The 14,547-nt window shown below is 34.3% G+C and overlaps 1 protein-coding gene across 6 annotated transcripts in view; it reads left to right on the top strand.

Moving 5' to 3' along the window:
• Window positions 1-13,411, top strand: part of RICTOR (RPTOR independent companion of MTOR complex 2) — a 127,684-nt gene extending 114,273 nt beyond the window's left edge. For all 6 annotated transcript variants that reach the window (XM_030882067.2, XM_030882064.2, XM_030882065.2 and 3 more), the window contains 4 exons: window positions 6,774-6,929; window positions 7,262-7,385; window positions 8,659-8,797; window positions 8,917-13,411. In XM_030882067.2, the coding sequence (XP_030737927.2) occupies window positions 6,774-6,929; window positions 7,262-7,385; window positions 8,659-8,797; window positions 8,917-8,991 (494 nt within the window). In that variant the 3' untranslated portion in view covers window positions 8,992-13,411. The remainder of the gene's footprint in view (window positions 1-6,773; window positions 6,930-7,261; window positions 7,386-8,658; window positions 8,798-8,916) is intronic.
• Window positions 13,412-14,547: the final 1,136 nt, after the last annotated feature.

The following is a 14,547-nucleotide window of genomic DNA, read 5'->3' as shown; positions in this document are numbered from 1 at the left end:
ACCTCATCCTCAGAGTTGGGGCTGTTTTATCTTCAAAGCTTTCTGTGACCCTCTTAGTCGTATGTTGACACTTCTTCCTCTTTACTTTCATTGCTCTTTGTACATAGATCTCATGATAATTATTGCTTGGTTATTTTTTTCCCTTCTACTCAATAAGTTCCTTCAAGGTATGGTCTGTCATGCCTTTTCATTTTTATTTTCTAATACTCAGCTGAGTACTGCTTTATATACTAGGCACTCAGTATTTTTTTGGTGAGGGAGTGAATGAATCAGATCCAGATTCAGCTTTTTTATAAATATGTGTAGATAGCTTTTCTTGGTGAATATCACTTAGCCACCCTCAAAAAAATCTAGTGACAACCAAAGTTCTCTGGGTCATTCATCCACGTTTCTCCATGGCATCCTGATTCAGAACTTCCCAACTGATGGGTTGCAGCACACTGTTGTACCACATCCACAAATAGGATATGGATGTGCTGAGAGATTAATCCCCTCCGTGGCTCCATGCCCCAATCGGGCCTGGGTTTGACAAACCCTTGCACTAGGCACTTACCACTGTGAACAGTCCTGTCCAGGGACCCAGAGTGCTATAATTATTTTCATTTTCTGTGAGCGAAAGGTTTGGGCATTATTGTTCTGATGTATTGTACACAGTAAAGAAGATGCTATTTAAAATCATTTGTCTATACATTGTTTATGATATTTTAGTTCTTCTAAGTTCTGTTTCTTCATTTACTCATTCAACAAATACTTATGAAGCACTTACTGTGGAGTTTTGCTATGTAAGTGTTTTCTCTTTATTTATCAAACGAGATAGGGAAGCCAGCTCCCTAATTACCCAGTCACAAGACAGTCCCAGCTAGTTCTAATCCATTTGTGATTATTGAGCTAGTAATCAAGTGGCGTCACATCAAGTGTGGGACTTGTGGAAGACTTGCTGCAGTCAGCAAGGCTCTCACCTTGGCACAGGATCAGAACCCCTCCACCTGTTGTTCTAGTGATACGAAGTGAGGAGGAGAATAACTCTTAATTGGGAAGTGATTACAGTTTACTATTGATACCCCTCTCGGAGGTATGAAGGGAGGCAGGCTAATTGTTAAAAAGTCACTGAACCTCTATGGATTTATGCATTCAACTTAATATTTATTACATCACTACTGTGGATCAGGCATTAAACTAGATGCTAGGAAAACAATTGAGAGAGAGAAAAATAGAAAGATATTATTCTTACACTCTTTGAGCTTTTATCCAATGGAGAAGGAAATGGATTGACTGACCACTCGATCAATCAGTACACAAATATTAATATAAATACTGCGTTTGTAACAAGCGCCATCAAGGATAGGTACATGGTATTAACAAAGGAATATAACCAAGTAGGCAGATCAAAGAAGAGACTTCGGAAGAATTGCTGTTGAGCTGTGGTTGAAAGAATGAATAGAACCTAAGTGAAGACTGGAGTATAGAGAATTTTGAGAGAGAGGAAGCAGCATGAGCAAAGGTCTTCTCTGATGGGAGCAAGTAGGAAGGACTAAAAAGACACCTGTGGGAATGGAGCTCAGAAAGCAAAGGGAGAGGAAATACAGAATCAGTCTAGAAAAACGGGTAGGGACCAAGTCCTGCAGAGCCCTTCCTACCCAAAGTGTGGTCAGCAGACCAGCAGCATCAGCATCACCTGAGCACTTATTAGAAATGCAGACTCTGCCCCACACGCAGAATCAGAATCAGCATTTTAACAAGATGCCCAGGTTATTCATGTACACATGAATGTTTGAGAAGCACTGGTATCAGCCATATTAAGTATTTTGTGTATCAGAAAGGAGACGTCTTTATTTTCCATGGCAGATAATTAAAAAATAGTTCCTATACTATTTTTTTAAATTGAAGTATAGATAATTTACAATATTTGTGTTACTTTCAAGTGTACAGCAAAGTGATTCAGTTGTGTGTGTGTATGTATACTCTCTTCTAGATTCTTTTCCATCGTAGGTTATTACAAGATAGTGAATATAGTTCCCTATGCTATACAGTAGGCCCTTGTTTACCTATTTTATATATAATAGTGTGTATATATTAATCCCAAACTCCTAATTTATCCCCCCCATCCCCTTTAGTAACCATTGTTTGTTTTCTATGTCTGTGAGTCTATTTCTGTTTTGTAAATAAGTTCATTTGTATCATTTTTAGATTCCACATATAAGTGGTACCATATATTTGTCTTTCTCTTTCTGACTTAATATGATAATCTCTAGGTCCATCCATGTTGCTGCAAATGGTATTATTTCATTCTTTTTCATGGCTGAGTAATATTCCATCTTCATTATCCATTCATCTGTTGATGCACATTTAGGTTGCTTCCATGTCTTGGCTATTGTAAATAGTGCTGCTATGAACATTGGGGTGCATGTATCTTTTCCAATTAGAGTTTTCTCTGGATATATGCCCAGGAGTGGGATTGCAGGATCACATGGTGACTCTGTTTTTAGTTTTTTAAGGAACCTCCATACCGTTCTTCATAGTGGCTGCACCAATTTACATTCTCACCAACAATGTAGGAGCATTCCTGTTTCTTCACAGTCTCCAGCATTTACTGTTTGTAGACTTTTTAATGATGGCCATTCTGACTGGTGTGAGGTGATACCTTGTAGTTTTGATTTGCATTTCTCTAATAATTAGTGATATTGAGCATCTTTTCATGTGCCTGTTGGCCTTTTCATTGCCATCTATATGTCTTCTTTGGAGAAATGTTTATTTAGGTCTTCTGCCCATTTTTTGATTGGGTTGTTTGGGTTTTTTTTTTTTTTTGATACTGAGCTGTATGAGCTGTTTGTATATTTTGGAAATTAATCCCCTGTCAGTAGCATTGTTTGCAAATATTTTCTCACAGTCCATAAGTTGTCATTTTGTTTATGGGGTGTTTTTTTTGTTTGTTTTGTTTGTTTTGTTTTTTGCTGTGCAGAAGCTTTTAAGTTTAATTAGGTTTATTTTTGTTTTTATTTCAGTTACTCTAGGAGACAGATCCAAAATATACTACTGCAATTTATGTCAAAGAGTGTTCTGCCTCTGTTTTCTTCTAGGAGTTTAGGTCTTTAATCCATTTTGTGTTTATTTTTGTATATGGTGCCAGGGAATGTTCTAATTTCATTCCTTTACATGTAGCTGTCCAGTTTTTCCAGCACCACTTATTGAAGAGACTTTCTTTTCCCCATTGTATATTCTTGCCTCCTTTCTCGTAGATGAATTGACCATAAGTGCATGGGTTTATTTCTGGGCTCTCTATTCTGTTCCCTTTGTCTATATGTTATATTTCTGTTTTTGTGCCAGTACCATATTGTTTTGATTACTGTAGCTTTGTAGTTATAGTCTGAAGTTGTCCCTCTACTATGTAATGATCATTTTAAAGGGATGTCAGGACTTGAACACAAGACTTTTCATTCTTTGAAACTTTCAGTCTGGTGGTAGTGTTGGTAGTGTTGGTAGTGGTAGTTGTTCAAAAAATGTTAAAGCTCAGTGGAAAGGCTATTAGGATATTTCCTAACATTTTATTCTGTGTCTACCACCTTCACAGGTACTTGTGCATTGTATTGTTTAGTGTGCAAGGCAACATGTTGGCCTTTCAACATTTAGTATTATATATTTCTTTTGGGTCCATTTTTATGTATACCACCACATTTGCCCTAATGTAGCTAACCAACTGAGTGGGAAACCTTCTAAGTGTTGTAGACCAGTCCATCTGTGAAAGAGAGAGCACTGGGAAAAAAAATCAGCTAACTATAAAAGACAATGGCAAGAGATCAGTTTGAATGTCTAGGTTATTAAACTGACAAATTTGTGAGGAGTGGGTAGAAACTACATGGGGTAGGGGAGGGCCCTAAAGAGACAGTGGTGGTTTTCAAAATTATTTTAGCTGCAAAACCCATGTTTCAATCAAAATCTATACAAAAGCTCAGTGGTATGCAGATGAGGATGTAAGGGGAACAGTGGGGTGGCACTCCATCTACTAGCCTTGCCCAAGTATAAAATTGGGGGTAGAGAAGGCTAGGAAATGCCAGGGCTTCAAGAAACACTGAAGACCCCTGGTGTAAACATAGCAGAGTGTGAGTTTTGGTATCAAGGAGACTTAGGCTCAAAGCCAAACTTTTCCATCTTATTAGTTATCTGATCTTGGGCAATCTACATAGTTTCACTGAGATTTACTTTTAATTTTTTCTTAAATCTCTAAATAGGAATAACGATACCTGCCTTATGGTGTGGTTTTGGTACTTACTAACATGTAAGATTAACATTCAGTAGGCTCTCTGTTAATGGTAACTCACACTAAGTTGTTTATGTTAGAAATAATATTCTTTCATAAATTCTGACAGGTCAGTTAGAATGATCTTACTGTGCTCCTAAGGAAAATCTCCTTGTTCATTTCATTTTACATCCCTGCTGCCAAGGGGAACTGGTGATCAGGTGGGTATATCTACCAGAGACAGAGCTCCTCACAGAAATTCTTAATGTTTTTCATAAAGAATTGTTTCAGCATTTCAGATAAGCTATTTGGCGACTTGGCTACTTTCTGATAGGAAAAATTGAGCTTATGATTTTTCTTAATTAGCCCATATGGACTTATGTAATTTTTTGCTTAGAGCTTTTTGTTCTTTCCCACATAGAGTGGCTGGAGTCAGCCTTATGCCCAGATACAGGGAATAAAGAAGGTATCCAGTTTCTTAGAGTCTGGTCTGTCCTATGCTTCATGTCTCCATTTTTAATTAAAAGATAAAATAAAGCTGAGCTAGAATATTGTTAATTAAAAAGAGAGGAAGCAGTAAAAGCAAACAACTACAGTGAAGAAACTAAACATCAATCACATAGATAAAATGGTTCAGTTTATGGACATAATGCTTCATCCAAATTAAAAATAATCTTGAAATAAAATGTGTTGAGTAAAAGTATAAGTATCATTGCATTGAATACTTTTTAAGAGAAGATAGAAAATAAAGGTCCCTAAAAGTCAGTATCATCAATATAGTATGCACAGTTTTGCCTTCAGCAGAGTCCTAGACATTACCTTCCATGCATAAGAAGAAGGAGGCCAACTAGCTGGTCCTTTCCCAGTTTCAGGAAGTTTTGGTTCTCCTTATCGTGCCAATTTATAAATAGTGCCTATATTCTACCCACTTGTTCTCTGAAGTTTCCATTTAGCACATGTAATTATTTCATTAAAAAATTTATTCATATGGTTTATAGCAGGTTTCACACAAAAAAATACCCCATGTAGTAGTAAAAGCCTTCTGTTATCACTATACTTAGGATGCTTTTTCACGTCTTCCAATGGAAGAAACTAATTCTTTTGGCCTGGCTTAGACTCATGATTTTTTTTTTTTTTTTTTAATGAGAATGAATGATATCTTTAGAAATAAGATGTGGTTGTAACAGGTTAGAAATGTTAGGAGTCATCACTGGTTGAAGGTGAGGCTGAAATGAATTAGTTTATAACTTTTCAGAAACATGTTGATTAAAAGAAGTATAATTTTCTTATTGTTCCTTGCACTGGAATATTTTGTCATTTTACTCCGTGGGAAGCTCATCAACTGAGTCTAAAATAACATAGTCATCTCTTACCTGGTTATTCAGCATTGCTGGTTTTTAAGTACATCTTTAGTTCTCAGATCTTTTGGCAGTAGTTTTATATTTTAAATCAATGTATAATTTAAGTACCATACATTACTTTTAAGTGCCTGACAGATGCATGATTTCCTTAATATTAAAGCTATGCTAAATTGATTTTCTGAGGAACCAAAGCATATTCCGCTTAGTACTATGTAAATACTAATCTTAGGAAGTGCTTAGAGATGAGATGAGGTGGTGATATCTATGCTGTTGAAAACAGCATAGGGAGAGGTAGTGTGTGTTTACATTGGTCTAGTTTCCTGGACTTTTTAAAAAGCTTTTTTAAAAGCTCTTTTTAATACTCTGACAATGTGTTGTAGTGGAAAGAGGACTGAACTAGCTATCAAGAGGTCTCACCTTCTGGCTGAGTGTGTCTCTTCTCTCTCAATCTCTTTTGTAGCTACTGAGGTTGCATGATTTCTGGGTTGCCCAATGTTACTTCCTAAAAGGATAACCAAAGACTTTCTGATTTCCATTTGCTCTAATCACTTCAAGTGCTCAGGAAATTTTTAAATAATTTTAACAGCACTAAGATGTTTGGTTGACCTTAAAATCCCATCTAGGAGTATACCTTAGCAATGCATGGGTAGTATAGTAAATTTAACTCTAAGGAAGGAACTGATAAGCCCAGGGAACTGTGATTCTAATATTGGTAATTATTAAATGGTGGGAACAACAAGTGATAGAATAATAGATACAGTATAATCCCACTTATACACCAAAAGAGCAAGAAAGAGAAATTTAAAATAGCAAATATCTGAATTTTTATATATTTAAGAGAGGGGTATTTAGTTTGGGGGTGGGAGGGATGGGAGAGGGGGTAGATAAGGTACCTTCATTTTTTATTCTGTATACATCTTTATTTGAATTCTTTAAATAAACACGTATTTATGTATTTTTTATAAGTTAGGAGTATAAAATTTTATGTATAAATGTCTTTAGAATTTAGCAAATTTTACTATCTGAGTGGTCTGAATTTACTTTGAAAATCTTCATCAGGGAAAATAATTATTGAAGACTGGAAAGAAATTACAAGGAATCATCTCTTCTATAGTATACAGTGCAAGCATAGGAATTAAGCCATTATGATCTGTTAATTGATTTAATTTTTTCTTCAGACCTTCAAGACATTCCATATTCTGATTGGTGTGAGCAGACTATCCATAATCCCTTAGAAGTAGTTCCCTCTAAATTTTCGGGCATTTCTGGATGCAGTGATGGAGTGTCTCAAGAAGGATCAGCCAGCAGCACCAAAAGCACAGAATTGCTACTAGGTAAGTTTTCAGATTTAAATCCAAGCCCTGTATAACTATACTTAGTCTGTTGTTGTTGTAGATACATACTGTTAATTAAAGTTGTCTCATAACTATGACAAGTCAGTTTTACTGAGGTATGTTTAGATAACTGTTGCACCTATATCAGCTGCTGATACATACCCTCTTAGCTATCTGCTTTCATTAGAAAGAATTTTGCTCCCAAAATGATTGGCAGGTCATGTGCAATTTATCTCAGTTTTATATATTTGGTAGAGTTGAAAAAACAAATTCCATGAGTTATAATACTTTTCTATTGTGATATAGATAAAATATTTTAATCTTCTCTTCAGGTGTTAAAACAATTCCAGATGATACACCAATGTGCCGTATACTCCTTCGCAAAGAAGTTCTGAGATTAGTCATTAATTTGAGTAGTTCAGTTTCAACTAAATGTCATGAAACTGGGCTTTTAACGTAAGTAAGCTATGAGCATGAGTATTCTTTGTTCTGCTTTTTATGGTGAAAAAGATATTTGAAATACTTCAAAAGTTAGACTAATTAGCTTACATCAGTGGTTCTCAACTGCATGGCATATCTCAGTGAGACTAGATTTTCTTTACGTACGTCAACCAAACTAGCGTACGGTTACAAATTGAATGCAGAAGCAGGTATGTGAATCCAGCTGTCTTCTATTCAGCCAGACTTTAAAGAGATCTGTAAAAATGTAAAACAATACCAGTCTTCTCACTTTTTTAGTTTTGGAAAATATAGTTTTTTTTCATTAAAGTATATGTATTTATGTTAACATGTAATAATTTTATTTTTTAAATGAATTAATAAATATTTTGAAATTTTCTCAGTTTTACTTTCTTATATGGTAATTATTGATGGCTATCACCCACAAAAAATAAAATTTGTGGGGTTCTCAAGTAATTTTTAAGAAAGTAGGGGTATCCTGAGACCTTAAAGCTTAAGAAAAGCTGGCATACATAAAAATAAGTGATATTTTCTTGGTTTAATTTTTCCCTATTTTTACTCCTTTCTTTTAATAAAAGTTGCAGAATTTTTATTGCTTTTCTAAATCACAGCAACATGATAAAAGAAAATTCAGGCAATCTTCAGCATCTTTGATTTGCACTATTTAAAGCAGTGGTCCTCAAAAAAAAAAAAAAAATGCACCTCAGGGTCTCCTGTGGGGCTTTACAAAATAATAGTAACACAGATGCCAGGGTCCCACTGCAGACCTCCTGGTCAGAAGCTCTAGGTATAGTGTGTCCTTAATCTGTGCATTACCCCATACCACCACTGACTCTGAGATGCTCTGCCAGCTAAAAGCCACTGTTAAAGGTTGAAAGATATAGAGAGCGAGCCCAGTCAAGGATATTAATAATTTCAGTCTAACTTTAAAAACTTATTTCTATTTTAAAACTTAGTTTTGAAAATACTTGAGTTATCCTAGGCTGATAAATAAATTTTGTAATTTCTCATGCCAGTGATAAAGAATATTTCTAACTTTCCAAGAAGTATTTGTGTTTTTATCATTTTAAGAGATAATCCCAAACTTAAAATAGCTAATGTAAGTGTGAGGTAGGAATATTTACTATTTTATATTCTTATGCCATCACCCAGATGTACCACTTAATCAATATCTGGAGGAAAAAGATATTTAAAAAGTGATATTTTGAAAGAAAATAGCAAAGTCATTATTATAATTTTTATCACACCCTAGTCCTCTCTTCCGTTTTAGAATTAAGGAGAAGTACCCTCAGACATTTGATGACATATGCCTTTACTCTGAGGTTTCCCATTTGCTGTCACACTGCACATTTAGACTTCCATGTCGGAGGTTCATACAAGAATTATTTCAGGATGTACAGTTTTTACAGGTAAGTAGGATTTGTACTTTTGAACTTTATCTTTCAAAAATCTCTTTGAATTAAGTTAAAAGAGATTATATCTGTTGATACACTAGAAAGTCATTAATAATTTACCACTTCTTTTCTAGATGCATGAAGAAGCAGAGGCTGTCTTGGCAACACCACCAAAGCGACCTATAGTTGATACATCTGTTGAATCCTGACCTCATATTTATGATGTATATAGATGTATACTATATATATTCATATTTGTGGACTTCTAAAAGCCTCAGAAAATGCCGATTGACTGGGCAGCAAAGATAGGAGTATCTTCGCTACGCTGTTCCAGCAATTACTGGTACATGAGCAGTTGGAACTGCGGACTTCCCTAACCGAAACAACTTCCTCCCTCCCCCGTTGAGCCCTTTTAGGGGTTCATTGTTCATTACCACAGTTTTAAGAGTTTTAGTTACCATTGTATGCAAGAGCCAAGCACTGAATACCTACATAGGTTTTCTATTTTTTCATTTTAAGAGCATAATAACAGTGGAACAATAATAAGATATGCAGAAGCACCCTTCACACCGTTATTTCTGAATTCTTTTTTTAGGGTAAATATAAAGATGCCTTGTTTGTTAACTAATTTGTGGAAACTAGGAATCAGTGTCTCTGAGGGTGCATCCTATTAGCACAATGGGGTGTGCTGTAACTGCTGGTATTAGAGGGGGATCTTTGGCCCTTCCACTTTTTTCTTCATGTTTATAACACTACTTCAGAGGTTTGTAGCCTCACAGCGAAAGAAGAGCCTCAACAACCAGGACTTATAAATTATTTTTACATTACTAGACTTACATAAAGTTTCTTGTTTTCCATCTCTTCAGTTTTGTTGCAATGTGTTATTGTAGGCTATTTGAACTAATTAAGGTTTTTCACTACAGTTCCTGATTAAAATCAGAAAAATTATTTTATAATTCAAAGTATTTTCCATTCATAGAATGCATATATTTTCAGTGGACTTCCATTTTCATCAGCTTCCCATATCACCATTTTAAACCGTAACTTGAACAAGCACTATTAATTTAGACCTAAAGCAAAAGAAAGCATTAAATAAAATCTTGCATCTCTTGAGGAAAAGATAAGTTTGCCTACAATTTATACATTCCATGGGAAAAGAAAAGCCATAGTTCCTTTTAAAAAATCATTAATGAAACTTACTATTACGATTAAAAATTGTAGTGAAAAGCCTTAAGTACCAAATTTTAAAGCAGCAGTAATTTAATTTTTATATCAGTGTTCTTGTTTTGCACAAACTAAATGCAGTGATAGGTGAGTTTATGAATGAGTACAGTAATTGCCTTTATCACATTTGCAGAATTAAGTTGATGAGGGCAAGGTTTTGTTTATTTGTGTGTTTAATTTGTGTATGTCTAAAAATATTTGGAAATCTTTACAGGAATTAAACATATATGCAAATTTGTATATAAAAAAGCATGGCCATCCTCATTAGAATGCTTGTAAATGAAAGGATTATCTTTTTTGAGGTCTATATATAAATAGAAAAAAAAATCCAGCTGGACTGATTAGGACCCTTTTTTAATTCATTTGTTTAGACCATTTTTACAGTTATGCATCAACTCTGACACAGTCATAGTACATGGATTAATATCTTCCCATATTACAGATCCTTTTTATAATGGGCTTGTTCTTTGAGATCTCTGTAAAGAACCCTGTGAACTAGAAAACGTAACTCACAGAGATTTTTTTTTTTTTTTAAATATACTGGCACTGAAAGTTCCAATTGGGATGAAGCATTTCATCTCACTTCATAACACCTCTTTGACTGCACTTCAGTGAATTGTTCTTATGTGCACTGTGTAGCAACTTACATTATAACAAAGCAGATAAGGGCTGTAAGCTTCTGCTTATGTTAAAAAGTGGTTCTTCAGATTTTCTTTCATAAAATCCAATTGAAGATAAAAGAAATGCTTTTTTTTTTAACTTTAATTTATCACTGAACCCAAGTGTTTATTTAAATGTTAACAGTACTTCTAAGAACGTTGCCTGTCACCTTGGTCTTTGGTCTTGGATGATTAAACTGCCTTCCGGAGAACCAAATGTCAGAGATACTAGACCAAATAGTGATTAAAAACTCCAAAGGAGGTGATGTAGTAATCTTATGAATAATGGGATTAACATATTTTAGACATTCATTTTAAACACTACCTCAGTTAATATAAAATCTGTGGTTTAATCCCTCAAAAGTTAACAGTAAATTTTTTGTTACACACACACACACACACACACACTCACTCACTCACTCACTCACTCACTCATCCCTGGACCCCACCTCACTCATTCATCCTGAAATGAAGTCTTCATTACTATTAGCCTGAACAGTTTTTTTGATTATTACTTTGAAAGATGTGTGTATATATCATAATATTTGCCTATAGCACTTAGTTTGGGGAGACAGAGCTTTGTGGTTCTCAGTAATCTAAGAAAAAAAAGATGTCTATACTTAAATATATACTGCTATTTGGTTTATCCATGTTTCACTGACAGGTCTAATATGTTTCCTTTAAGTACTTATTTGTATAAAAGTAGACTTCTATGATGAAAAATGCTCACATGCGGTGCCAAGTGATTTACTTAAGTGTTTAAAATATTAAATTATAGCAGAAAAGGTTAGGAATGTTGTCAGTGGTAATAGAAATAATTGAGAAAAGCACCTATATGTAATAGATATTACCAGACTATAAAATACCAAAATAATGTCAATACTGTAGTTTTCCAAGATTTTAGAATTAATCTTAGTCCATATAAATTTGTACTACTGGTAATTATTGAATAATTTGGAGGAATTTGGGCAGTTGTGCTGGTTGTAAACTGTGAATTTCTAATTGTAAAGTGAATTGTCATTTCTAATTGAAATTTTTTTCAAGAACAGATTTCAGCTTCACATACTAATAAGTAAATACTGATAAATACGGAAATTAGAAATTAGTATTTGTAATTAAATATGGTCTAAAATTTCTTATACTTTTACTTCCTATTTATGCTTAGATAGACTTGAGGAGGGAAGAAGTCTTTTCTCCCTAATAAAAAATTTTCTAATGAAGATTGGTAGCATAAGGGCATTCTGTAAGACATTGACTTTGAAAGAGGCTCTTTGAAGGTATATACTTTATTATGGTAGTTACTCTAACATCAGGTGTATAAGTCCTTTTGAAATGGGGTGGCTTTAATAGTTTTGAGCTCTTTTATCCAGAGCTTGAGGTAGTTAAAGCTGAGTTTTTCTGGGCATATTACAATGGCAGAGTGTTCAGCAGTGAGGTGGGAATGCTTATTTAGATTTGTCTCCTGCTATTTATATAAATTTTTTTTCTTTCCATTCAGAGGATGCCTTTTATTCCCACATTAAAGCACAGATCATTAAGCAATAAAAAGCAATCAAATTGTCATCCAAATTATAACTGCAGTTACTTTTGCATGGTAAGAGTGAGGTGCTAATTTTGTGTGAGAGGAGCGTTGTAAACTACCTTGGGAAAGGTCCTTTGGAAGTAAGGTTTTTCCCCTTTTGTCCTATGCTTCCAGTTTGGTCTCAAATTCACACTCCATTGAACATGGGAAAAAAGAAACAATTAATTGAGAGAGTTTTATGAGAAGAGCTGTTGGAGTAAAAGAACATTTCACATTTTCCAAAATGTAAGTTGGGAAAGGTCTCCCTTGTCTCCCCATTCAGGGAATACATTATTACCAGCTTCATTTCAAGAGTATCACTACAGTGAGAGTTTGATTATAAAAGCATACCGGTAAAATTAATAGCAGTGCTTATCAGACAATATTGAAATCTGTGAGAATCTTTCTTGGAGCATTTGTTTTTTTCTTTTAGTTTTAGGTTCCCAGGGTAGTTTTCATTCATAGTAGTGTTTTATGACTCACACAGAATGTGGATTTTCTCCCCTTTAGAGTATTTTTGTAATATAGGTGGATAGCTATGCCACAGCATGCATAAATTGCACATTTTGTTTGACCTTCTTTATAAAATATTTAATTTGAAAAATATAATTTATGCCAAAAAAGTATATCTTGTAATTTTGCCACTAAATAGGTTGATTTAGCACAAAATGCAAAGTCTTGGGGCAAAGGAGGGGGGAGATTAAAACTTTCATAGATAATAGTTGAAAATGTTCCATTATTGGCCTGTCAGAAACCCTAAAGCTGCATTGTAAAACAAATGGTGTAAATTAGTTTTGAAAAGTGGTAAGGGATTGTGAAAAAAATCTGACTTAATGCTCCCTAACCACAAAATTTTCTTTTTTATTTAGTAATACGCTGCTACATATTTGGAGGTTCTGGTGTTTGTAGGTCACTGAACAGACATTGAAATCTGATTTATATTGTATAACTGTAACATAGAAAGAAAAAGTATTTATATATTTTCCGTAAGAATATTTCATTGAGTTGTGTATAATTTAAATAAGGTTTGTCCTCTAATGGTTTTGCTCACCTTGATTTTTTTTTGTGGTTTTCTTGTTTTTGTATAATGTGTACAGTTTTATGTCAAGGGCATTAAAAGCCTCCTGAAGCATAATCTTATCAAAGGGATACATTCTTAATAAAATGTACTTAAAAATTCTTAAACTTGTGTCATTCTATTTGAAATTTTAAAACCATCAGTGTTGATTTATGTACCACTGAGGCTGGTAAAACTGACTTTTAGGTACCATAGATAAGAATCTGGTTCAGTAACACATAGCGGCTTGTTCCAAATGTTTTAAAATAGCTATTTATACTTTCTAAACACTTCATAATCTAATCAAATATCTTTACAGTTTTTATTTTTTAACTGCAGTTTATTGTAAAGGGTTTGAAAAAGTGGATCGATCTATAGAACAATTCTGATTCTTTTAGTGATTAATATACAAAATGAGCAATGATGGTATGATGGTAACTTTTCTGTATAAGCTATTTGATTTCTCACAGAAACTGGCCTGGATCAGGTAAGCTAACCTACAGCCACCTAGTGGCAAAAGAAAATACCACAAGGGGAATTACAAGCCTGGAGAATGAAATTCAATGTCAAAGCTAGGGTCTGTTACAGTTGATTAAATGTGGTAAAATGTATTCAGAAATAGATTTGTTTTGGATAGTTTGGTTTTTAAGCACATGTGTATCATTTTCATATTGCCTTCTACTATTGTTTTTCAACAAAAACATAGTTGGCCCCCAAATAAACTAAAAGCACACTTAATCATCATCACCTCTGAAAACTGTGATGATATAGCTGAACTTCAGACAGTTTGTTTCATTTTTTTAAACTCTTTGGTATATAAAGTACTGTCCTAGAGAAAGAAAAATATCCTATGATATCCCTTATGTGTGGAATCTAAAAAGAAACGATACAAATGAACTTATTTACAAAACAGAAACAGACTCACAGAGGACTAACTTATGGTTACCAGGGGGGAAGGGTGTGGAAGGAGGGATAGTTAGGAAGTTTGGGATCGACATGTACACACTGCTATGTTTAAAATAACCAACAGGGACCTACTGTATAGCACAGGGAACTCTGTTCAGTGGCAACCTGGCAGCCTGGATGGGAGGGAAGTTTGGGGGAGAATGTATACATGTATAGGTATGGCTGAGTTGCTTTGCTGTGCACCTGAAACTATCACAACATTGTTAATTGGCTATCCTCCAATACAAAATAAAAAGTTTAAAAAAATTTTTAAAAAGTACTGTCCTAGTCCATTCAGGCTGCTGTAACAAAATACCAC

Source organism: Globicephala melas, chromosome 3 (assembly GCF_963455315.2).
Source record: "Globicephala melas chromosome 3, mGloMel1.2, whole genome shotgun sequence".
NCBI classification, from domain to species: domain Eukaryota; kingdom Metazoa; phylum Chordata; class Mammalia; order Artiodactyla; family Delphinidae; genus Globicephala; species Globicephala melas.
This window is presented reverse-complemented; position numbering and strand designations above follow the sequence as displayed.